The sequence below is a fragment of the Sitophilus oryzae genome, unplaced genomic scaffold, assembly GCF_002938485.1.
Source record: "Sitophilus oryzae breed Bouriz unplaced genomic scaffold, Soryzae_2.0 scaffold_1743_pilon_pilon, whole genome shotgun sequence".
NCBI classification, from domain to species: domain Eukaryota; kingdom Metazoa; phylum Arthropoda; class Insecta; order Coleoptera; family Curculionidae; genus Sitophilus; species Sitophilus oryzae.
This window is the reverse complement of record NW_022146439.1, coordinates 1,367,750-1,394,006: the sequence shown is the minus strand read 5'-3', so window position 1 is coordinate 1,394,006 and position 26,257 is coordinate 1,367,750. Positions and strand designations below refer to the sequence as shown.

The 26,257-nt window shown below is 33.4% G+C and overlaps 1 protein-coding gene across 1 annotated transcript in view; it reads right to left on the bottom strand.

Annotated features, from left to right (window-relative positions):
• The window catches only part of LOC115881853 (obscurin-like), a gene marked incomplete at its 3' end in the record, with an annotated part of 111,437 nt that overhangs the window by 46,915 nt on the left and 38,265 nt on the right, over window positions 1-26,257 (bottom strand). The window contains 1 exon segment of the mRNA XM_030899551.1: window positions 4,423-4,515. Coding sequence (XP_030755411.1) covers window positions 4,423-4,515 — 93 coding nt within the window.

Here is a 26,257-nt window from a genome sequence, read left to right as displayed (position 1 = left end):
TCATATATTAAGAAGAAAAACTCCCCCTACCACAAGACAACGCCCCAGGAGTTCTCATGGGAGAAGTAGAAAAAGCTCTTCAAGATATTAAAAATGGCAAAGCAGCAGGGAATGACGGAATAACAGCTGAAATACTTAAGTACGCCGGTAGGACAACTTGGAAAATCCTAGTAAATATATACACCAGCTGTCTCAGGGGAAAACATATACCGCAAAACTGGAACAGCGTCAACATAATTATTCTAATTCATAAGAAAGGTAGCAAAGGAAGATATCAGAAATTATAGACCAATAAGTCAATACATATACAATAACATTCACAAAAATAATAAACAACAGAATACAAAACACGCTAGACACTGCTGCACAAGTGTATAATCATGATAAAAATAAAATTTATTGTTTTTGAGTAGGCAAAAGCAGAAACGTAATTATTCCAGAAAAAATATATTTATTTAATAATAATTAGAAAATTATTTACAATTCAGTTACAGTGTAACAAGAAAGAGCTTTAGTGAAAAATCCAGAATTTACATCTGTTTTAAATCTAGGGACTGTCTTAGCACTATTAACTGATTAGTATACATATATCTGCTGATCGTACTGCCAATTTTTGAAGATATAACTACATATTTAATTTTTCACTTTTCCTCTGCCTGACAGGGAAATATGAAATAATGTTCTCCAAAACATGTTTTGGCATAGAAATTTATTTTTGAAGATTTAATTATTTTATGTTTTTTGGAATAAAGCTAGCTTAAATTTGGGATCCAAGTATAAATAAAGAAAACACCCGCATGGATACGAATGATCGATATGTAACTATTTTATACTACATAATACTATATGTTTATAAAATGTAATAAAATATCGAGAACTTGTGACGATAATATTATATATTATATTGTTTAGATATTAACCAAAATAAATTACAAGCCTACAACTAACATTCGATCTAATTGTATATTCATGTATTTTGTATATTAAAAGAAATGCATTCTTAAATGTAAAAATTGGTATTTAATAAAATATTTGCTTATATTGTGTAATAAAATATTATATAGAAGAGAAAAACTTACGAGGCATTATAGTCTAAGAGCTAGCAACGTTTTCGAGAAAGTATTTTAAGACGTCTGGCTCTTTGATATATCTTTTACTAAGCTCTCTGGAACAGCATGCGGCCCGTCTGGCTGCCGATACCCGTTGCGTTCACTACTGCGCATCGGAAGAAGATCCTATATTTTTTATTAATTTAGTCCTATAAATTCTAGTATTGAATATAAATCGAACATGTCTCCGTAGCGCAGTGCGTTGAGTTTCCGACCACGAACCGATGATTCAGAGTTGAATCTGTCAGACAAAACTTTTTTAGTTTATTTTCGTTTATATTCTGATAGTAAAGTATTAAATAATTCTGGTAATTTAAAAAAAAACAAATATTTAATACTTTACTATCAGAATATAAACGGAAATAAACTAAAAAAGTTTTTGTCCTGACCCGGATTCGAACTCTGAATCATCGGTTCGTGGTCAGAAACTCAACGCACTGCGCTACGGAGACATATTCGATTTATATTCAATACTAGAATTTATAGGACTAAATTAATAAAAAATATAGGATCTTCTTCCGATGCGCAGTAGTGAACGCAACGGGTATCGGCAGCCAGACGGGCCGCATGCTGTTCCAGAGAGCATAGTAAAAGATATATCAAAGAGCCAGACGTCTTAAAATACTTGTTTTTCCGACGTTGCTAGCTCTCGTACTATTAGGCATATAGTACATAACTGAGTACCCCCTTTAATACAAAACTTAAGAATCATTCTTCCAAAAAGGGGCACTGCAAACAATTCAAAATCTCTATTTAACTAGTACATGTAGGATGTCTTTTTTAATTGTTATAAAAGTATTTATTTTTCCTAGTAAAAATAAACTGTATGGATAACAGACAAGTTTAAATCATAATCTAAGAACTGACGATTTCTTAGTTTTATATCGTAAACGAATTATTATTTAAACAAAATTATAGGTTTTTAAGCCCAAACCCTGATTGATAAAAAATAAAACAAAATGTACAAACATCAATTAATTATATTGAGCCTTTATTTGCATCAAACTAATAATCGGGAATAAACTCTAAAGAAAGCCATAATATATAAATAAAATTATTTATTTAAAATATACGGTGCAATTAATTTTTTCATACTACAGCACTTTTTATAAATGGGACCCCTATGTAGGACCCCCCAAAAAGTATATCTCTAATGCCCTTTTCTTTTGATTCACCACAATACAGGCAGTCCTCGATTTACGTCGTTTCGTGTTACGTCGTTTCGAGTTACGTCGAACAAATTTTTGTCACTTTTCCTCAAAGTTACGTCCCACTGTTTTGAGTTACGTCATTTTTTGAAAAGAACGATCCAAATTTTAAAAGAACAAAGAGGACATAAACAATAAAATTTTAGCAACATACAAACAGGGTTGACAGATCCTCATAATGAAAAAGCGGGACAGTGTTGATCATGACTTAATTAGCAACTATTACGCCTTTTGACGATACCCACAGTAAAAGTTCCAACCAAAAAAAAAAATATAAATATACTTTATAAATATATCTACTTTACCTCTCTGGTATTTCTGTAGTTGTCATGTTTATGTATTATATTTACTATTATGGATAGTTAAAAATACTTTTTTTGATTAGATAGTAAAAAAGCGGGACTAAAAATACTCTAATTATGTTTTTCATAAAAAATACTTTATAAAATATATTTCGTTTTTTATATTTTACTTTTTTTCTGTTTTCCGTTTTTTTTATTCTTGTATTATTATAAGTTTAACTACATATACAATGCACTGTTTCTCATACCTCAATTATTTGAAAATACAATAATATAAATATATACAAACGCACATCTCTTTGTTTTATTGTGTTTTTATCTTAGAAAAGTACCTAACTTCTCCATTTTCTATAGAATCTTATGACAAAATAAGATTCGACTTACGTCGTTTCGACTTAAGGCGCTGTTTTGAAGAACCTAACCTGCCGTAAGTACGAGGACTGCCTGTACACCAAAAGCACTGTACAGGGTATCCCACTAAGAATAGCTCTCGGCTGTATCTCGGAAAGTATTAGTCGTAGAGCTTGCGGAATTCGCTGAAATTTTTAAACTTTTATTACTCTTTAATATCAGCTAAATGATACATATATACTATCGCATTTAACTTTTTCGAAAAACCGCGTAATGTTTGTTAAATTGTAAGACAGCACCCCCTAGCGTCTACGTTCAAAAGCTCATTTTTATTGTTGATATGGTATAATATAGAGTAAGAAACACTCTTTTAAACGAGTCCTCGCTTGTTGGATTCCGATCAACCAGTCCGGAGTTATTAACATTTAAACAAAAACAGATCTAACCTTTCTCCACCACTTTATTTTAGCAGATAGGGGAAAATGGTTCTAACAAAAAATATGCAAAAATTACTGAAGATTATGAACCTATTATTTATCTAGGCAAAATTGAATAAAAACTCCTTTTTCTTATTTTAATAGCAGTTGCGCCCTCTAGCCACCGCTCTACAAACTTGAAAATAATTTCCAGCAATTTCTCATGCTCTCTTCAGTTATAAATATTTTTTGCCGCAAGTTCTACGACTAATACTTTCCGAGATACAGCCGAAAACTATTCTTAGTGGGACACACTGTACTTTTAACAAGACATGCGTTTCCTTAACCATATTAGCAACATCAGCAGATTATTAGAAATCAACGAAACAACTCTGCCAAAATTAGTTTTTATCATGTAATGTTCCATGTTAGCATTATCTGCTGCTTGTTTTATGGCGAACTCAACTGTAATCCTTTTCATAATAGTTTTATTTAAATTTGATAATGATATTCAAAGGTCCAATTCAATTATCTATTATTTAGCTAGTTTGAATGTTCAATAATAACTGTTATTATAGTATCATTTTTTTGAGAAGACACGACAGCTTTCGATCTTTAGGAATCTATTTTGGAGAATATATTCCCAGAATGTTAAGTTGGCAATAAGCTATGGGAATACTACTGGTGATGCCTATAGTACTGACAATACAGGATGACTCTTAAATAAGTGCAAATATTTCCAAGGCTGGTAGATCTTGAAAATTAAAAAAAACATGATTTTTTGTTTAAATTTTAGGAACCACTTGACCGTTTCTGGATTTTCTTTTTTGTAAATTTAATCTATTATATTTCTTACCATATTATCAAGAAATTATAATTTTAACTAAAAACTAAAAAAATCCATTTTTTTTTTCAAAAAACTACATATTTTCAATTTTTTGTGACCTCATAGACGTGTTTCAAGGTCGAAATATATTACCCCTAAAATATTTACACTTATTTAAGACACCCTGTATAAACAAATTTGATGGCTTACCTTAAGTAGAAGTTGGTAGTCGTTTATACGTTGTATCGGAAGTTTCAAATGCTCGGATATAGTTTTGTCGTCTCCAAGGCGTTGTGACAGCTCCTGAAAAATAAGAACGAAAAGAAAAAATTACTGTATGCGCCAAAGAAACGCGAAACATCTGAAAAATACCAAACCATCGAACAATCAGTTTAAGAACAACGTTTCCCTACGGTTTCCAGGCAAACAAATACAGTGCCAAAAATCTATTAAAAGATCGCAATTGAAATAAAACTTTACTGTAACAAACGCTGACTTTAGTAGTAGTAGATTTTTTCTGATTTTATTGGATGTCTTGTCCAAATCTGTCGAAATCATATATTATCTTGTTGAACAAAGGGGATATAATAAATAACTCCAATTAACATTTCACCAACACAATAAGGCTTTTTTCTTTTTTTTAAATTAAAGTCTTTAATTTTGAAGTTACAAAAATAAAATATACAAAAATGTAACAGGTTAAAAAAATGATCAAACCGATTGAAAAAAAAAGAACTGAATTTAGTTAAAAAAAACAAAGCTATGAACGTATCTGTAGTAGACAAGGCCAACAAAAAAGTTTATTAGTGCCTTACTTTGGTGCCTTACAACCACATAACCAATTTCACTTTTATAAACATTTTTACTAAAATGGCGAATACACCATTTTAATTTAGTATTAATATTCAAAATAGGCTTTGGAGGTCCTCTTTCAATAGTTTTTAATTTTTCTAAATTAATCATGGAACTGCTGAAGGATGATAATTTATTTCGGTTTTACAGCCGCGCTCAAAATCTATCATCGCGGCGCGCGACTATTTTATTTTATTTTATACCGCAAGATGTGTTTAAAAAACCGCATCACCCACCGAATAAAACAGCGAACGGGAGACATAATCGCGGCCGAAAAGTTTGCTGACTCCGGCTAGCTTTCAAAGGCGTCCAAGATTGAACAAGAACAGTCGCATCGTTGCGCTGTCGGGATATATTTATTTTTAGCGTTTAGCGTAGGTCTTAACGTTATCGATAAACTCGACCAATACGCACATTAAATAATTGAAATTGAATTTAAATATTTGAATAAATTTACTGAGAATTTTAATTTATTATAGGAGATATCAGGATCAGATCGAATTATACTTTATAATACGTAACTTTAAAAATAAAAACGTATTACAATATTTTGAAGGGATGCAACGGACGCATCACCCGCATCAATGGAAGCTTCGCCGCTCTTGTTGAACTTATTATAATATTGAAAATAAAACATGAAGAGTATTTTCCTTGAAGCTATTAAGACTTAAAACTTTTAATTATGTTGTTAGAAAATATAGGTTGTATTATTCACAATAAAAGTTATAGACAGGTGTATTTAAGCCAATAATATCATACTCTATGAACAAGAATGAATATAAATAAATTCTTATTCGATTAGAGTCAGGTAACTAAATACATAATAAATACGATTGATTCGTTATAAAGATTTGAATCGATAGTTTGTTGTTCTGGTACATCATTTAATACATAGAAGAAATTTCTACAAGTAATGCTATGGAAATCAAGTAATAATATTATATTGGAAGAAAATTCACAATATTCATTATTAAATCACAAAAAAATAAGCCTTGTCTAAGATAATAATTTTATTTCTTATTCTTCTCGTTCGTTAACTCTCGAAAGAATATGGTGCGATCATGCCTCAATTGCTCAGATCGTTGTTCTTCATCCCTCTCTATATTGAGCGGCTATAGAAGCCTCTTGCTGGCCATGACCAATAATTTCTTTGGTTTAGTCCACCCAGCGCGTCGGAGATCTTCCTTTTGATCGTTTGCCATTAATCATCCCTTCAATTATGATTTTTTCCAGTCCATCTCTCCTCTCGAAATGTGCCCAAAGTACCTAAGGTATAACTGGTTTACTTTAGTCTTGTGTTAACTTTCAACTGCTTTAGAATTGATACGTTCGTTGGTACGATGTTCTGTGTATGAAATTCGCAGCAATATTCTGTATGCCCACATTTCGAAATAAGCATCTATTTTTCGTCTGTTTGTAGTTTTCAGAGATCTCAGATGCATAACTCGTCGAGTTACGAGTGCTAGCCTGCGTTTGATTTCCTCGTCACAGCCTCCCTTGTTTGTTATGAGGGATCCGAGGTAATTAAACTTTACAATCACCTCGAAACCATCTATCTCCCTGATGTTAGTAGGATTTCGGATATTATCATGATTTGCGTTTTCCTCTTGTTCAGCATAAGGCTAGGTTCCGCACTAATCTTACTCAACCTTCTCATTATTTGAACAAGTTCTTCCTCAGCGCATGCAAGAATTAAGGTGTGATCGGCATATCTAAGGTTTGTGATTTGTGATATTTTTTCCACCTATCGTTAGTCCGCCTCTGCAACCCTGTAAGACTCTTCTCATTATGTACTCTCCATAGATATTGAAGAGTATGGGTGATAACTATACAACCTTGTCTCACACCACGTTTCGGGCCAAAAGACTTAGAGAGAGCGTTGTTGACTTTGAGTTTCCCGGAGCTGTCTTCGTAAAGATTTTTAAGTAGAAATATAACGTGTTTTGGTACTCCCATATTTTCCAACACCAGACACAGCTTCTTCCACTTTACACAATCAAAAGCTCTACTGTAGTCGATGAAGAATAAATACGTTATAACATTAAATTCATATGCTTTTTCAATTATTTGCCTTACATTCAAGATCTGTTCTCTTGTTCCTTTTCCTGGCATAAACCCTGTGTGTTCGTCAGGGATCTGCGGGAGCAAAAAATGCTTTAAGCGGTCATTTATGATATGGAGTAGAATTTTACTTGCATGTGACATAAGTGCTATTATTGTTCTATAATTACTACAATTTGTCGGAGAGCCCTTCTTGTGCAACGGCATGTATATCGACTCAAACCATTCCCTTGGCCATTTACCAGTTTGCCATATCATAACACACAGTTTGTGAAACGTGCCGATGCCAAAATCACCCATAGTTTTAATGCTCTCAGCGGGTATTCCATCTTCACCAGGTGATTTATTGTTTTTTTTTAAAGATCTAATAGCCTTTTCCACTTCATCCTTTAGAATTGTAGTTTTTGTCAAACTTTTCAAATTCTGGGGTATGATATTCATCTTTATCTGTCTCGTAGAACAGTTTTTCCCAATATTGTCTCCATACTTCTGATATGCTCTGGTGTCTCTAATCGTCTCTCCATTATCATTTTTTATTATTTGTGTCTGTGGCTTAAATTCTCTAGACATGTATTTCACTTTGTCATCGAGTTCGTAAGATCTGTTGTTATTTGCATGTTCTTCTAGCTCTTTGCATAATCTTGCAATGCAATGTGTTTAATTTTATTTAAAAGATGATAATCAAACGTAAACACTCTAGTACAGTTGGGCTTGGAACCTTTGGCGTAAGAACAGTAAAATGAAGTTCTAATAAAACTAGTTCACAGCAATACAGCAACACTTTTAAACTGGACACGAGTTTCGCTAACCATGTTAGCATCATTAATTTTAATCATCTCCATAATTCTTCTTCTTGTGAATAGAAGCTTTATTCTATAAATCTTACTTCTTCGTTTAAATAGATATATTCACTTTTCTTTTAGATTTGAATTCCCTGTAAAAATTGGGGAAATATTGTTTTTAAATGCCATAGAGGGTAATTCTTAAATAAGTGCAAATATTTTTAGGGGTAGTATATTTCGTCCCCAGAAACACGTCTATAAGGTTTTTTTGCGAAAAAAAATGAAAATTTATATTATAAATAATATATATATATTTATAGACGACCAAATTTGCAAGAAAGAAAACCCAGAAAAGACCCAGTGGTCAGTGGTTCTCAAAATTGAAGTAAAAGTTTTTTTTTAATTTTCAATGTAAAATAACTTGGTTATTTTGGACTTATTTGAAAACCGGTAAAGTAAAAATATTTGCACTTATTTATGACTCACCCCGTATCACTAAAACCATTTATGAGGAAAAGATGTATTAAAAGGGTAAAAACGACCTATCAAAGAAAACTCATATAGACACAACCCTAAACCGTATTTTTATTTTACATAAGTAGTTTTACATTGTTAAACAAGTACTGCAAGATGCAATTATCAAATTTAAAAAAAACTCCAATCTTGATATTGTAGTCACGTTGAAATTTCAAATTAATTAAAATTCTCAGTCAGGGGCATTCCTAATACAGATATCTCAGTCTCATATTAACTATTAGTATTGACACAAAATTCATGTATTAGTTCAAAAGGAATATAAAGACTTAAATATTAATAAGTCAATATTATATCGTACGATTTCTGTGATCTTGTTGTTACCTTGACTCGTTTAAATACAGAGCACAATTAATTTTAACAGACATATTTATATGTTAAAATTAGACTTTCGAATACTGCAAAACAGATTTCAAACTATTTTACTGGAAATACAAGTTTAGCGAAGTTATAGTTTATTACCAATAAATGTTGTTTTTATAGTTATATGTTTGCACGACACGTTCTATGACTAAACTATTATAATAGTTTTAATGCATAAAGTATAGAATAGAGTTGTTGCATTTTAAAGGTTTGTTTTTTCAATTTATTATAAACATTGAAATTAATCGATCTGGAAATCAAATTGTAAAATTTAACCTTTTTTATTTATACTGGGCGAGTCTTAAATAAGTACAAATATTTTCAGGGCTGGTAGATCTCGATCGAAGAGAACAGGCATCGAAGAGAACAGACATATTTTCTCTTTACCGTTTTTCAAATAAATCCAAAATAACTCCTTTATTTTACTTTAAACATTCTAAAAAATTATTTTTTGCTTAAATTTTGAGAACCACTGGAATGGGCTTTCTTTCTTGTATATTTAATCTACTACCTATGCTACCATATTATCAAGAAATTATGTTTTTTAACTAAAAACTAAAAAAAGTCTAAATTTTCAATTTTCTTCGCGAAAAAAACCTCATGTGTCACGTGTTTTTGAGGTTGAAATATACAACCCCCAAAAGCTGCTAACTTATTTACATAATAAGTATATTTTACAGCGTTGAATTAAAAGTTCATTCAAGTTCCATTCATATTTTTTGAAAATACAATTCAACAGATTTGGTAATAACTGGTAAAACTAAGCAGGTGCATGTAAATATTTAAAAATTTAATTGACTGCCTACTAAACTGACAAAAACTTGAACTTCCTACAAAGTATGTTTACGCCTAATGAAAACATGGAGTGTTAATTGACAAGAGCAAGCAAAAATCTTGAACTCTCATTGTTATCAATGTATGTACATACATATTTTCTTAAAAACGTTGAAGGTTTTAAAACTCTAAATTCGTTACCTTTTTTTCTATGAATATGTATACATATTTTTCATTACATTATGTTTTCTGCCATCTCTTCTATCTTAAATATTTAGGTACAACTTTAACCCCCTTACATCGCTACCAAAGTGGTAGAAAGGATCACACATTATAGGATAGGTATATATGTATATCGAAAGAAAAGGCATTCTAATAAATACCACAACACTGGAAATAGTAGAAGAATACATATATTTGGGATAACTAATACCCAGCTCGGGATCTCTACTACCAGAAATCAACAGAAGAATTAAGTTAGCATGTAGTACTTAGGGAAGAAACTCAATTATATTCAACTCTAGAATGCCACTTTATCTAATAAAGAAAACATTCGACCAATATATGTACTACTAGTCATGACCTATGCATGCGAGACCTGGACACTTAAAACGGCCATTATAAGGAAACTGCAGGTCGCACAACGTTTAATGGAATGAAATATGTTAGGAATAATCAAGAAAGAACGTAAAAGAAGAGAGTGGATACGACAAGAGACCCAGGTATCAAATCCCTCAAGTGGAAATGGGCAGGACACCTGGCAAGAAGGAAGGACAACCACAAAAATTACAATATGGTACCCACGAGGAATTAAGAGACCTAGAACAAGACCGAAACTGAGATGGAACCATGATATTAAGAAATTAGCGGGGATAACTTGGGTCCGCATATAGACAACAATCGACAACAATGGGCCCAACTACAAAGATAGAAAACTAAATTTGTGGGGGAGCCTACACCATAACTGGAAATGGTTGAATAAGCTGAAAATGATGATGATATATGTATAAACACCTGGATACAAATTTAGAGCTAAATTTTAGTTATACGTTGGCTGTTACTAATTTTCTAAATAATGAGATTAACAATTAGTTGAAGACATAAAAACAAGTTAGATATAAAATTTAATATAAAAACAGAAAGACTAATACGTTTAAAAATAAGGCTCAGTAATTTTGACCTATTGAATCACGAGACGAAAATATTTGTTGGTTATTTCGGAAAAACAAATTTTTCAGGTCACACCTCACAAAGAATTTGCCGGTTGGTAACATTTTAAATTTAACAGTGATTAACAAACGAAAATTCATAGGTTGGTCTAGATATTTATACGATTTTTCTTTGGATTTTGTTTAGATATTCTTTGTACAATAACATTGAATTTTTGTTTTATGATACCTAACTAAAGTATATAATTATTATTAACGATTTCTTTGCGTGTGTAGCATTTCTCAGTGGGGTACCTAACCGAGAAATCCGTATTTCTTTAATTTTTATTAATTAACATTAAATTTGAGTAGGGCAATAGGAAAGAATAAAAAATGTTTCATTATATTATTAAACGCTACTAAAGCAGGCTGAAACTCTTTACATATCCACAGTAAGAAAAGTTAAGAATAAATACGCCTCTTAAAAAATGGATGTGAGTTTGAGTTTATAATCATCTGCTGATGATGCTAACATGGTTAGCGAAACGCGCGTCCAGTGTAAAAGTAAAAGTGTTTTGGTGTATTGTGGTGATTTAGTGTTTTTATTTTGCTGGATGTGATGATTGAAAAACAAATTGAAGTGATTAACCTGACAGCTTTAAAAGTAAATTTCAAGCTTCATTTAGAACCTCGAAATTAGTGTAGAATTTTGTTCCTCTAATTTCAATGTAAGCGTTCAGAACACCAAAATTAGTGGTAGTAATTTTCAGTTAGTGAAAAGCTTTCTCTGTGGATACAACTACCTACTGCTGCTAGGATATTGTATTAATTTTAATTGTATTTTTTACACTGTGGCATTCTGAATGATCGTAAACTTTTAAGTAATCTGTCAAAGTAACTAAATATTGCCTGTAAACATCTGTCAACTAACTAAATATTGCCTGTATACTTCTTTTTAATTAAAGACAGTCAACAATAATTATCTGTCAAATATTTTCGTTGGACAGACTATATAGTTAAAATATTTTATTTTTTAAAGTAATTGTAGCAAGAACAAAATATTTAAGATTATCATATTTAAATTTTTACAATTTATTGCGATATAATACAGAAAATTTCTACATAAAAAGTTGCATTTGTTAGATACACTTTTTTTATAAAATTTATTAAAAAAAGATTTGATATTTATTGTTCAAAAAGTTGTCTAAATATTTATGATCCATAAAAGTCCTTATATTTTTTGAAAATTGGCATATTGGAAAAAAATGGATTGTACGCAATTTCTGGTACTATTTACTAAGTGATAAAAATATCCATTTATTGCGATTTTGTCTCGCCCCAAAAATGAAATCCGTCCCTGGTCACTGTCATTCAATTGTCTCATGTTACGACCCAAAACCGCCGATAGCGCTTACATAACCTTATTATTATTAACTTTTCATCAAAGACCGTACTATCATTCGCCGATCAACTTGGCAACGCCGCGAGCGCCACCTTAGGGCCTCGTGACGTAGGCCAAGGTCCCGGTCCTACCTGTGGATTGGGGGTAAATCCACGCGCGCAACAGGCAGCAATAGGAGACGCACTTACACTTGACGGACGGCACTCGACTGACCGGCGGATATCGTCGTCGCGACGCCAGCGACGCGTCTAAAGATAGGCATGAAGTTTAGCGGCGCCGCTGGTTGCCAGTCCGACGCCTGCACGATGCTGCTGGGTGGATTCGGGTATCTCCGATCCGGCCCTACGACGACATTGGCGTTTTGGAGTGGATTATTGGAATTCCACGTGCCGTAAAATTAGCAATTTGATATGAGCTGCTTCTAACATCTGATTGAGTCGTAATTAAATCATGTATTTTTATTTTAATAACGCCATTATTTTAATAACGCCGCATAGTTTTTTGAAGCTAGTAGTCTTTTATATCTTGACTGTGTATTTGAGATACACTTTTGTTTTTTAATGGTAATCATAAGCTAGGTCCAGACCGAACAGACAAAACAGCGATAATACAAAAACATTCATGTTTTACGACAAAGTTGCGACAAATCCAATACATTTCTGCGACATTTTTGTCTCATTTTTGTTATGTTTCCAAATTCGGAGACTTTTGAATGCCCCGTCACCAGTCGGTAAAGTTCAAAGAGTCTCTGTCTTGTGTATTTTACGACAAGTTGTAGGCGCAGTGTGGATGTCGTCTGGCGCACTTCTGGATGCCAAAAGTAGGAAACCAATAAAATCAAACAAATTTAGTACTGTGGAGTGCTAAGCTGGAAGGGAAGACACTTGTACTTGCTAAGGAGACAAAATATTTAGGAATCATTCTGGACTCGAAGCTTTCCTGGAAAAGAAACACGGAGCAAAGGATGATAAAGGGAATAAATGCATTCTATGCATGTAAAAAACTATTTGGAAAGAGATGGAGTCTGCAACCGTACATTATAAACTGGATGTACACTGCTGTAGTTAGACCAATCATCACTTATGGAGCACTAGCATGGTGGGAAGCGGTACTTAAAGAGACTAATAGAAAAAGCCTCACAAAAGTACAGCGTTTAGCAGCTCTAGGTACAACTGGAGCAAGGAACAACACAGCGCAAGCTGCGCTAGAAGCAATTCTGGATTTGCAATTAATCGACTGGCTCGTGAAGGATCTAGCCGCTAAGGATGCCCTAAGATTAAGGGAATCCAATCTGTGGAACCAGACCAACTACGGTCACTCGAGGATATTGCCAGTGATAGGAAAAATCATGGTGAACACGAGTCCACATCTGCTAAACCAGAAAACGGACTATATGCTCACCAAACATGATTTTGGAGAAAAGATAAGGATTCGCATCCCGACAAGAGAAGAATGGGAAAGCAACCGAGTAATGAACACTCAAGAGATAGCAGTCTACACAGATGCTTCCGCAAACTCAGGGGGCACAGGTGTAGGCATCTTCTCAGAGAAACTAGACATCGGACGATCTTTGAGGCTATCGGATGGCTGCAATGTTCTACAAGCAGAGGTTTACGCCATAAAGGAAGCGGCTAGATGTATACGAGAGAAAATTGCTGATAGACTAATAGGGGATATAGTGATATACTCTGACAGCTTGGCCGCTTTAAGAAGCATCACCAGTGAGTCACCAATCAGTGAGATCGCAAACTGTGATGGAATGCCTAGAAGCACTGTCCTGGCTGCGTCGGGGCGGGGCTACTCTGTGCTGGGTGCCAGGCCACAGCAATGTGGTGGGCAATCAGGAAGCAGACGGATTCGCCAAAGGAGAGGCCGTGGCAAATGACCCACCACTTGTAACGATCAACACACTAAAGGAGGCTATAGGAACTACCATCAAAGCCAAGCAGCAAGAGATGTGGCAACACCGTGAGGACTGCGCTACAGCTCGAAGACAGCTATGGCAAGTGGTAGATAGCAAAAAGACAAAAAGACAAAAAGCTACTAGAGCACAAAAAGGACCTAGTACGCATAATTGTAGGTGTCGTCACTGGAAACTGTCCCATGGGGGTAAACCTCGTAAGATGGAAAGTTTCCGACGACGACTACTGCAGAGAATGCGGAGAGGAAGAAGAAACCATAGAGCACCTGCTGTGCCACTATCCGGCACTGGAATACCGACGCTTTAAAACTTTAGGGCAAGGTTTTTTTTGGAGGGACTAGAGGAAGCAGCAGAAGCCAACATCAGCGACATCGGGAACTTTGCAAAGAGCTGGAAGTGCTTTAACGCAAATAAAGAATGAGAGGAAGGTTTGGTAAAACAATACAGGGGTATCGCAATGGGCCCAAGGCCTCCGAGTGAGGGATCAAATATGATCCCAAACCCCAGCAACTTAACCTAACCTAACCTAGTACTGTGGAGTGCTGGTACTGCTAATATATGACATTAGTATATGGCGGAGTGCTCCATCTTTATAAAAAAATGTCAGAAGAGAGAAAGCGAAACACGGAAAATACCTGCAAAGTAATAGAGCTGTATAGAGCGCATTTATTATTATGGGAGGCAGTGGCGGCTCGTGACCTTTGTGACTGGGTAGGCGACAAAATTTTAGTTGCGTCTATTTGCCCCCCCCCCTAATTTACATAATACCCTAACCCAGTTTGTAAATATATGTTATATCTGGGTTAAAAACATAGCTCAAGAATATTTTGGGACAAAACTAAAGCAAAAATAACAGCATTCAACGTCATGACACAATGATTGACATAATGCACATATATATGTTTTTTTTATCTATTAATATAGAGTCACTATGAAGTACATCATAGAATTTTATTTTATTTTTATTTATTTACGCAAACTTAAAAATTGGTAGTATTGAGAGAAAGAATAATTATGTTTTATATATTAAATTGATGAGTCGGTCTTTTAATAAAGAAAAGTTATTTATTATTATATCAATAAAATCATCAGATTGTTGAAGAGCTGTGAATAGATCTTTTTAGATTGAAAGTAAGGCAAGTGATAATAAACGTTTATTTTTCATGGAATCTCTACTAGAAATTTTAATGCATTTCAAACATGAAAAATGTCTCTCAACCCAAGTACTTGTAAATGGTGTAGTAACAAACAAAACAAATAATTTGAAAGCCTCTGGAAATATATTTCCAGGATTATTCTCCTTAAATTATTTTATAATTGAAATTATCATATCTATTATTAATACCTGCAATTTATTCATTAATTTACGTTGGTCAAGAACATTTTTTGTTTGTTAAATCACTATTAAATGCGTTGGAAATGTATCAATATAACAAAAGTTTGTTAAATCAGATGTTAAATGCGTAAAATTTTTTATAGGATTCGTTAAATTTCGGATCCGCAAGAGATAAATAAAAATAATTGAGACATACGAGTACCTATCTGCAAACCTTATTTCTAAATGTATAACAATATTATCTAATATTTCATAAAATAAAATTCGCAAAGATAGCAAAATAAACACACTAAATCACCACAATACACCAAAACACTTTTATTTTACACTGGACGCGCGTTTCGCTAACCATGTTAGCATCATCAGCAGATGATTATAAACAGTTTATAATCATCTGCTGATGATGCTAACATGGTTAGCGAAACGTTTATAATCATCTGCTGATGATGCTAACATGGTTAGCGAAACGCGCGTCCAGTGTAAAATAAAAGTGTTTTGGTGTATTGTGGTGATTTAGTGTTTTTATTTTGCTGTGTAACACCAAAGGTTCCAACCCTCAACTGTAATATTCGCAAAGATATTTGACTTAGCCGCTTTTATTAACATATCGAATTGAAATCGCACACTGAGACTTTTCTGTAATATCTGTTGTATCGTCTTCTTGCACCGAATAAAATAACGCGCTTTTTTTATTTCGGATTCTTTTATTTCTGTGGCGTGTTCTGAAATACAACCGGTTATAATCTCGGGCAAGCCCGAAAAATGTTTCCAATTTGCTTTAAACGTGTTTTGAATTTTCATATAAAAGTTTTAAATGCTACGTATAATGAATCATATGAAATATCCCCTTAACGAAATGTGATATATTCCCTTATGAAATATCGGGAATATCCCCTTAACTTCTAAGCCTACCGAGCCTCCACGACTTCATGCGAAGGCGACCGGAGATTTCGCCTAAACCCCGCCTAAATACGATACAACTCCGACTTACGTCGCATCGCTACCGCACGATGAGTTAGACAGAGACAGAAGACTGCCGTACGTCGTGCATCGACTCTGATAGTAGGCAATGCAGAAATCGCCGAACAAAGGCACTCCGACGCAACGGTACGGTCAAAATTATTTTGTTTTCTAACGCAGCGGCAGAGTCAGTGTACGCCATCGATAGTGAATATTTTAATATACAAGACCACAAATATTAAAATAATATTGATTATTAAAACACACTTCCGTGTATTAACAGTATTTTTATGTATTGGCAACATTAATAGTAAATAATGTAATGTAATAAACCGCTTAAATTCTGCCAAAATTTTAGGGTAGGCGCCGCCTACCTTGCCTACCCTGACGAGCCACCACTGATGGGAGGGTAAAAACAAGTACTACAAAAATTGTTACAAGAGAGCTGGTGCATTAGAGGATATTTGTTTAGCATTAAATATAAACTCCGTGCATGATGTTACGAAGAAATTAAGAAATATTAATATCTATAGTATACAAGAGAAATAAAAACATTTGGGGTTTCTTTTTGCAGCATGGGATGGCGAGTCAAAGACAGCACTACTGACTGTAATATAACTTTATCTTCTTCCTGGTGGAAAGGCCACATGATAAATAAAACTGATTCGCATATACTGAACTTTGTTGTACTTTTGTCCTCGCGGTATAGACAAATTTGTCTTGTCTGAATTTCTCATTTTTGTCTCAGATTTGTCTTGTTTTTGTCTCAAAATGTGTTCACTTTCTGTCGCCTTGGTCTAGCCCCGGCAATAGACGAGAAACTTAATCTACATAAATATGATGTACATATACAATATGATGTACATGTTCATAGATACTAATGGAACAACATTTTACAGCTTCGCTCGCTATCTGAGGATATTCCTGCATCCCTCTGTGCCAAAAATCGTCCAGATTCTGAAGAAAAAATTAGAGCATTTCTTCTCTTTCATGTTTATTGGTATTCTAGCATATTAAAAAGAATGGGGGTAAATAAATACGGATTCAATACCATCTGCAACAGTCCAAAACAGTTAATTATGTCAGTTCCGTAACTGTTTATAATTTCTTCGGGGAAATAGTCATAGAACAGTTGTTTCAAATTGAACAAAGTAACTTGCATGCCTGCAAAAACTTGTTCAAAATTTGTGGCATATAATTCGAGACATATATCATCCATAATTTCCTGAATGGAGTTGCTTTTTACAAAGTGCAATCAGCCACAAATCTTAAAGAATCATTTAAGAGACCTTTAACCAATTCAGTAAATAAAATACATTTAGTTAACAAGTACCTTATTGTAGTACTTATATTGAAAATGCCCGATATATTCTTTTCTAAACAAATTTTTATTAGTCTTATTAAATAATATTTAATATCATTTTAGTAACTATACTACGCCTGCTACGCCACTGAGATATTCTCCTTAATACATAGACGCATTAATAAATGACTGTAGAATAGAGTATTAAGTTTTTCTTAAACATAATTATATATAAATAGGTCATAATATAATAAAATTTTAATGGATGATTTTAAGAGAAATTTAATCAATTCAATAACAATAAACGACATCAAAATCTACTAAATCCTATACAAGGTCCGGCAATAGAGCATCTGTTTTTTGTTTAAATGCAAACCTAAAGTATGTATTAGGATGTATTTCAGGAAAATAATTTAACCGCTACAGGGTGACTCAAAAAAGTGTGAGTGGATCAGGATGATTTTTTTTAAATGGAACACCCTGTATATTATTACATTTTTGGCTTCATTTCTGATCACTTTACATAATCTTAAGACTTTTTTAAATAAGTTTTGATAGTTTCAGAGATATTAATAAATAAATAAAAAACATATTTTTTTGAGCCTTTTTTAAAAATATTATTAAAAATACAAGAACTGTCCTGAAATCAAAACTATATTAAGTGTTTACTTTAGATGGTCTGTATTTACTTTGCTAGAGAGTATCGTAATTTTAAATTGTACAGGGTGTTCAAAATTCTACGCCAAACTTTCTAAAATATAAAATAAATTTTCTTCGTTTTTTTAAATGGAACACTCTGCATATATTATTTTTTTTTGTAAATGGAGAATTAAAAAATGAACATTTTTTGTATTTAGAGTATTTCAAAATTTTTAAGGGGTTCGCAGTTACTCGCGGTATTATTTCATATGGCTCTTTCAACGGCAAAATACGAGAAAAAAATCATAAAAGTTTATTATGGAAAATACCATATGAAATATGAAACCACGAATATCTGCGAAACCGTTAAAAATTTTGAAATACCCTAAATACAAAAAATGTTCATTTTTTAATTCTCCATTTACTAAAAAAATAATATATGCAGGGTGTTTTTGAAAGTTTGGCGTAGAATTTTGAACATCCTGTATGATTTAAGATTACCATATTTATAGCAAAGTAAGTACAGACCATTTAACGTAAATACATAATATAGTATTGATTTCAGGACAGTTCTTTTATTTTTAATTTTTTTAAAAAAAGACTGAAAAATATATACAGGGTGGTCCGAACTGTATTCCGGAAACTTCGGCAGCATATTCTGCAGTTAAAAATAAGTAAAAAAGTTCGTATAAATGTATGTCGTAAACTGTTTAGTTTCGGAGATACAGGGTGTAGAAGTTTCATTTTTATTTGGATTTTTTCCAAACAATTTCCGAAGTAACGTCAATATTTGGATGAAAATTGGTGTATGGGGGTTTTTTTGACATGATAAATTTGGATTTCGATGTCATTATGGCTCCTACTTGTAGAGGGCGCCAAGTATGTATTTTTTAACTGGTTTGAAGAGTAATAACTTTTCGTCCGTACCTGTATAAAACTAGCTAGTTAAAAAATATACATGTATGATGTTTTTTACGTAATAAAGGTCTCTTGGTAAAAATCGCTACGAGTAATGGTTCTCGAGATATTTGGAATCGAAATTACCAATACCTGTCATCATTGACATAAATTAAACATGTTGACTAATTAGTTACTAGACTAAAATCATAAATTTGCAATGATTTTGTGCCTAAAGTTCAACAGAAACTGTTTTATCATCATTTTTTTGAAGAAAAATTTATGATTACTTTAAAAAAATAAAAAGTTTCCAAATTTCTCATTTCAGTCAAATAACTATCTACCCAACATGATAATTTTTAGACAATAATGACATGTATTGACTATTTCCATTGTAAATATCTTGACAACGGTTGCTCGTAGCGATTTTTACAAAGAGACATTTTTTACGTAGAAAATCACGAAAATGTATATATTTTCACTCAGTAGTTTTATACAGGTACGGACAAAAATTTATTACTCTTCAAAACAGTTAAGACACATGTAGGTGGCGCCCCCTACAAATAGGAATCATTTTGACATCAAAATCAAATTTCTCATGTCAAAAAACTCCCAGACACTAATTTTCATCCAAATATTGACATTACTTCAGAAATTATTTGGAAAAAATGAAACTTCTACACCCGAAACTAAGCATTTTAAGACATACATTTATAAGAACTTTTTTACCTCTTTTTATCTGCAGTATATGCTACCAAAGTTTTCGGAATACATTTCGGACCACCCTGTATTTTTTCTTTATTTATCTGTGTATATTTCTATAACTATCGAAATATATCGACTCATATCTTAGGATTATGTAAAGTGATCTGATAGGAAGCCATAAATACAATAATATACAGGGTGCTCCTTTTAAAAAAATAATTCCGATCAACTCACAATTTTTGAGCCACCCTGTAGAAATTAAAATATTTTCCTGAAATACATCCTAGTCCATACTTTAGGTTAGCACTTAAACAAAATTTCCAAGATTTTTATTCTAGGAGCTACAGATGCCCGACGCACTATTTCCGGATCCTGTATAATATGTATTACAAAAATGCCTTCAGTTAGGAATTATTTTACTTATTGTAGTACTGATATTGAAAATGGTCGGAGAAAATATCGAATATCTTTTTTTTTGACGAAACATCTATTAACGTAACAACAAGAAATTGCACTTAAAACAATTAAGTATTATTAAATAATATATTCATCATTCTAGAAGATGCAAACTCAACATGTGATGAACAAGTGATGTCATTTAAATTTAATGCGAACACTTAGATTAATTACAGGATATACCTTATATAACCGGAAAAGAAGTGAGGATATAAGAGAAACATGTGAAGTACAGGATGTAGTAAGATGGGCAAGAAACAGGAGAAGAGAGTGGAGAGACCATGTGGACAGGATGCCAAACGACCGGTTAGCGAAAATTGTTAAGGAGAAAAGCCCCAACACCGACATCATCCCAACTGTTCTTAGGGAACCATTAAAGAAAACAGAGGACTTGGTACTAACGTACGAAGAAGAAGAAAATATTCATCATTTTTAATAACTCCACTACGCCACTGAACAATTCTCAGTAATGCATAAACGCATTAATGAATGACTGTAGAATAGAGTATTGAGTTATTCTTGATCATAATATATAGAAATAGCTCATATAATAAAATTTTAATGGATCATTTTGAGAGACATTAAACCAATTCAATAGCAATATTAATGACATCAAAGTCTACTAAATCCGATATATGTCCATATTACGAAAATACGCTCAGTTAGCAAACATTCGCCGTGGCAGCCACGACGAAAATTTATCATCCAGATTAGAAATATTCAAATGCTAAAATTAACTGTCTAAAAATACAGTTATAAGTTTGCTTGCGCAAAAATCCACCCACCCAGCTGCTGGCCCGCGTTATTTTTAATGATTGTGTTCACTTTTTTTAATTGAATAGAAAACGTCATATTTCCTATAGAAAAGAAAAACAACTATGTACAGGGTGTCCATCTTTTCATAATGTCTTCATTAATTTTATTCCAGTTGATTAAATTCACTAATAACAACACTGGTCGACAAGGTTTTTCTAACATGGACCAAAAAAGCATTTTTATGTCTATTTTTGTTGTCTACAAAAATATTTGCTAAGTGGACCTATCACGTCACATTTTTATTTAGCTACTTGTATCCCTTATCGGTATTCTTAAAAAAATCTTAATTTTTTTTAAAGAATTTTTCTCAAGCTAGCCATCCCAGAACAATACATTTATTTATAAGTTGAATAAAAGAGACATTACATAACTTTAACATAAAATTGTTAGTTTATATTTAGTTTATTTCTAAATGTGTCATTCGTATAGAAAGTTTTCTAGTGAAAATATGTCTGAGATGGCAAGTTTTGTGCTTCGATCTTACGAAAATTTACCAGATAAGTTTTGTTATATTTGTTGTCGATTTATTGTTAAATCACAAGATAGACCACTTTCACAAGAAGTTAGAAAGGCTTACTTTTTATATTTTGATTGTAAAGTTGGGGATCAAGATCAGACTTGGGCTCGTCATGTGTGCTGCAGCAACAAAGGCCAGAGAAAAACTATGCTATTTCTTGTTACTATAATATGGAAAAAACCTACTAATCATTTTAATGACTGCTATTTCTGCCTAACAAATGTTAAAGGTTATTCAAAGAAACAGAAAAACAAAATTGAGTATCCAAACTTGCCATTTCCACTAAGACTTGTTCCTCATGTTATAGGTATATTACTAGGACTTTAAGATGGTTTTGCAAAGTTCTGTTGTTTTTTGTATTTGTGGTAAATTCGGGCAAAAAAGGAACATTTTGTAAAAAAATGAATAAACATCTTTTGAGCCAGGTCGCCGTCGTCTGAGTCCGTACGTCGCGTACGACGTGTAGTGGCTCTGGTTCTGGCTCTAAGGATCTGACGGCCGCACGCATCGCCCGTCTCCAATTTTCTCTGTTTTCTGTTCTTCGAACGGCACCCTCTAGGTTGGTATTCATAAGTTTTTCAACCATGTCCACCCACCTGGTTGGCGATCTTCCTCGGCGACGGGATCCTGCAGGTCTTCCCTGCGCTACAAGTCTCTCTATATGCCCGCTCCTGTTAACGTGACCGAAGAAAGAAAGGATGCGTTTATAGACAGTGCTGGAAAGTTTTTGTGGTAATTGGATTGCATTAACGACCGACACATTGGTGCGATGTGCTGTCCATGGTATTCGCAACATCCTCCTCCAGCACCACATCTCGAAGGCGTTAATGCGTCGACTGTCGGCTGCCAACAATGTCCATGTCTCAGAAGCATAAAGCATAACCGGAAAGACAAGACTATTTACAAGATTGATTTTTGTTGATTGTGTTATGTGACTGTTCGACCAAACTTTCGTGAGCTGCGTCATAGCGTTACGGCCCAGTTGAATTCTGTGGCGTATTTCCATTTCGCAACTACCGGTATTAGATATAAATGCACCTAAATAAATAAATTGTTGCACAACTTCGCAGCGATCTATGTTTGTAATGTCTGGGCAGTTGTTGTTTTCGCGATCTACGATCATCACCTTAGTCTTTCTGTAATTGCTGCGAAGGCCGAACTCTCTACTGGTAGTTTCCAATCTTGTTAGAATCATCAGCAAAACGTAGGTTGGATATCTAGTAGCCATTCAATGATACACCCCCTGTCCATTTCTCTAGCACAATCCTCATAATGTATTCGCTGTAAATGTGAAACAGCATCGGGGACAACACGCAACCCTGACGTACTCCTTTCCTTATTTTACAAATATCGGAAATACTTCCATCCAACTTCACGACTGCTTGGTTGCTATCATATAGACCTTTTATTATCTCTACAAGATGTTGTGTTACTCCCATTTTAGACATTATATTCCATAACTGTCCCCAACATACGTTATCGAAGGCCTTTTCGTAATCCACAAAGCAAAAATATGGGCGTGTAGTATTCTCGAGATTTTTCTATTAGCTGGCGAAGGTTTAGTATTTGCTCTCGAGTTCCTCTCTCCTTCACAAAGCCGGCTTCCTCGGGTGCATGTTGCCAAGTTACGTAGTTCGATAGCCTTTGCTTGAGTGATTACGGAAGTGTACCAGTCACTTGGCCAATGTCCTGTGTGCCAAATAGTTTGACAAAGTTCGTGTAGTAATTTTACACCAGTGGGACCCATACTTGTTATATTGAGCCAGGTATAAGTACGTAAAATATCTACCACTTGTTGATCCAAAGCCTGCCACTTCCACCACTCCATATTAAGTTGGGACTGACAAAAATTGTTGTAATAGCCATGAACATTGAAAATGAAGGATTTAAATATTTGAAAAGAGTTTTCCCACAAATCAGTGATGCCAAGAAAAAGAGGGCAAAGAGGGTATTTTTATTAGGCCTCGCATAAGAAACCAAGCCCCTTAAAGAGGTCGCCTTTAAACAGAAACTCAGTCAAAAAGAACTAAGAGTTTGAAACTCCCTTGTAAACGTAGTTAAAGGGTTCTTGTTCTTATGGATGCCGTATGTCCCTAAAAATTATTTTTCTCCATTCTCATTTGATTTTTTCCCGAAAATCTTGGCGAAGTCAGTGATGAACAAGGAGAGAGATTTCACACGATATCAAGGGCTTTGGGATCTAGTTATGATGGGCGACAATTGCTGGTTTTTGAAACGAGAAGATCCGACGTCACATAAAAGAAAAAAATAACGCTTTTAAGCATGTTTGCGTATTTTGATATATTGGTGTAATATATAGTTATATTGATGTAGTACACTTTGCTTTTATGCAACATATTGCATGTAAAACTTATTGTAATTTTTTAAGTTAATATAATAATATAATACGATACTTGTTAAATAAAAATTTGAATTTTTCTTATTTATTGTTTATCTCAGATTAGAAATACGCAAGTGCTAAAATTAACTGTCTAAAGCTTGTTATTTTTAATTTTAATAGTACAGAATCTGATATAATCAGCCATTGTCACGAATGTTAGAAATAAAAATTTTGAATTTGTCTACCTGTGTAATACAATAGAGGGCGAGGTTACAAATAATTTTAATTTCATTTTCATAATAGAGGATAATAGGTATAATGTTATTTTCCTTTTTGTAAACAGATATATATTAGTAGTATAGACAACGGGATTCTCTGACACTTGTCTATCACAACCTGTCTATCCACAGCTTACCACTCTCGACTTTTCATAGCTATTGGAGGAGGGAGATGTTGATCGGATTTGAAATTTGATTTGCATTTCGAAACTATTCCTATAGCCCAACAGCAGGAGTACAAAACGTTGGTTGCTGCACTGGATCGAAGATATAGCGACCAACATCGACGTCAAGCGTCAACTGTAGCTGAAGTATTAGTCAATAATGTCTTCAGTAGACTTGGAATTCCTTTAGAACTTTACACTGACCAAGGAAGGAATTTTGAAGACTGTTGTGTGATCTGCTTGGCATTCACAAAACTAGAACAGCGGCTTTACATTCACAATCCGATGGGATGGTGGGATTCAATAAGACCATTGAAGGACATCTCTTGAAAGTTGTGGATATACATCAAAGAGATTGAAATCAGCACATATCAACGAATGAACTAAAGGAAAGGTTATTGGATATTCATAAGACTTTTAGAAGTAAAATTGCGCTAGCCACTGACTGGATGAAAGCTCGTTACGACCTCAGAGCTAACTCTACAGGATTTCAACAGGAAGGTATGGTATGGCTGTATAACCCGCAGCGCAAGAAAGAGAGGTCTCCAAAGCTACCTCCAGAATGGGAAGGTCCTTATACAGTCATCAAGAGAATAAATGATGTTGTGTAGTGGATTCACAACGCAGTCCTAGAAGTAAGATGAAAGTAGTTCATCTGGACCAATTGAAGAGATACGAATTAAGAAAGGGACAATGTCAAGGAGCATGGAAACATCTATTGGGAAACAACTGTATCTAAAGCGTACTGATGTAAGATTCGAATGGCGCGCCATTTCTTGAAACAAAAAGAAAGACATTTTTAGAAAAAAAAAGAACGTTCCGGAATGGAACATCCCCTTCAGTATTTAAAGCAATTCCCGCGCTCGATAGTAAGCTACTTTTGAATAGAGTTTTGAAATAAGCAAATTGTCAACTAAATGGTGAAGGAGGTACAAACATCGGACAAAGAGTTATTAATGTGTTGCATTTAATTAGTTATTGCGTTTATAGTCGTAAGATAAATTAATTGAGTGTTTTAGCATGTGTGTTTGAATTAAGGACCCACGAAATCCGTAACAATACATATATTATTATTAACATTAGTCCAAATAGGTTTCTAAAGTATAAAATACCTCAAATTATTGCTTATATACATATCAAAATGTGCTGTAACAGTAAATAATATTTAATGGTAAACTGCAGATATCCTAAACATCTAAAAAATTAAGAAAATAAAGACCGCACTGTATAATAACATACACGAGAAGTTTTGTTTGCTATTTTTTCACTGTTTGAAAATTTTCGTTTACTTAAATTCCCTAATTAAAATGGTTTACATCGTCATGAATAAAAATTTAACATTAATTTTAGTAAAAATTTACTTTTGTGATGTCATATATTTATTATACAAGGTGTTTCTTAAATAAACGCAAATATTTTCAGGGCTAGTTCTCGATAAAAGAAACCTATTTTTTCTTAAGTTTTTCAAATATCTAGAAAATCAAGCTATCCAAAAGAAATAATATATTTTAAGAAAAAATACATTTAATTTTGGAGGACCTACTATTTTTAAATGCTTAATAACGTGTAACCTATATTTGAAATCAATACTGTGGCTATTGGCAAAGATTAATGGTATTGGCAAATTAAAAGTAGAACAGATTAAACGTATTTTTTTTCAAAAAACCTGTAATCCATACTAATTTTCTATTTGTAGTAAAGGCAATTTCGTAAGAAGCTAAGGCTAATCTGAACATCGACTCTTACGAGATATCCGATCTCATCCGGCCTCGAAGCGGCGTGAATGAGCAGTGCGT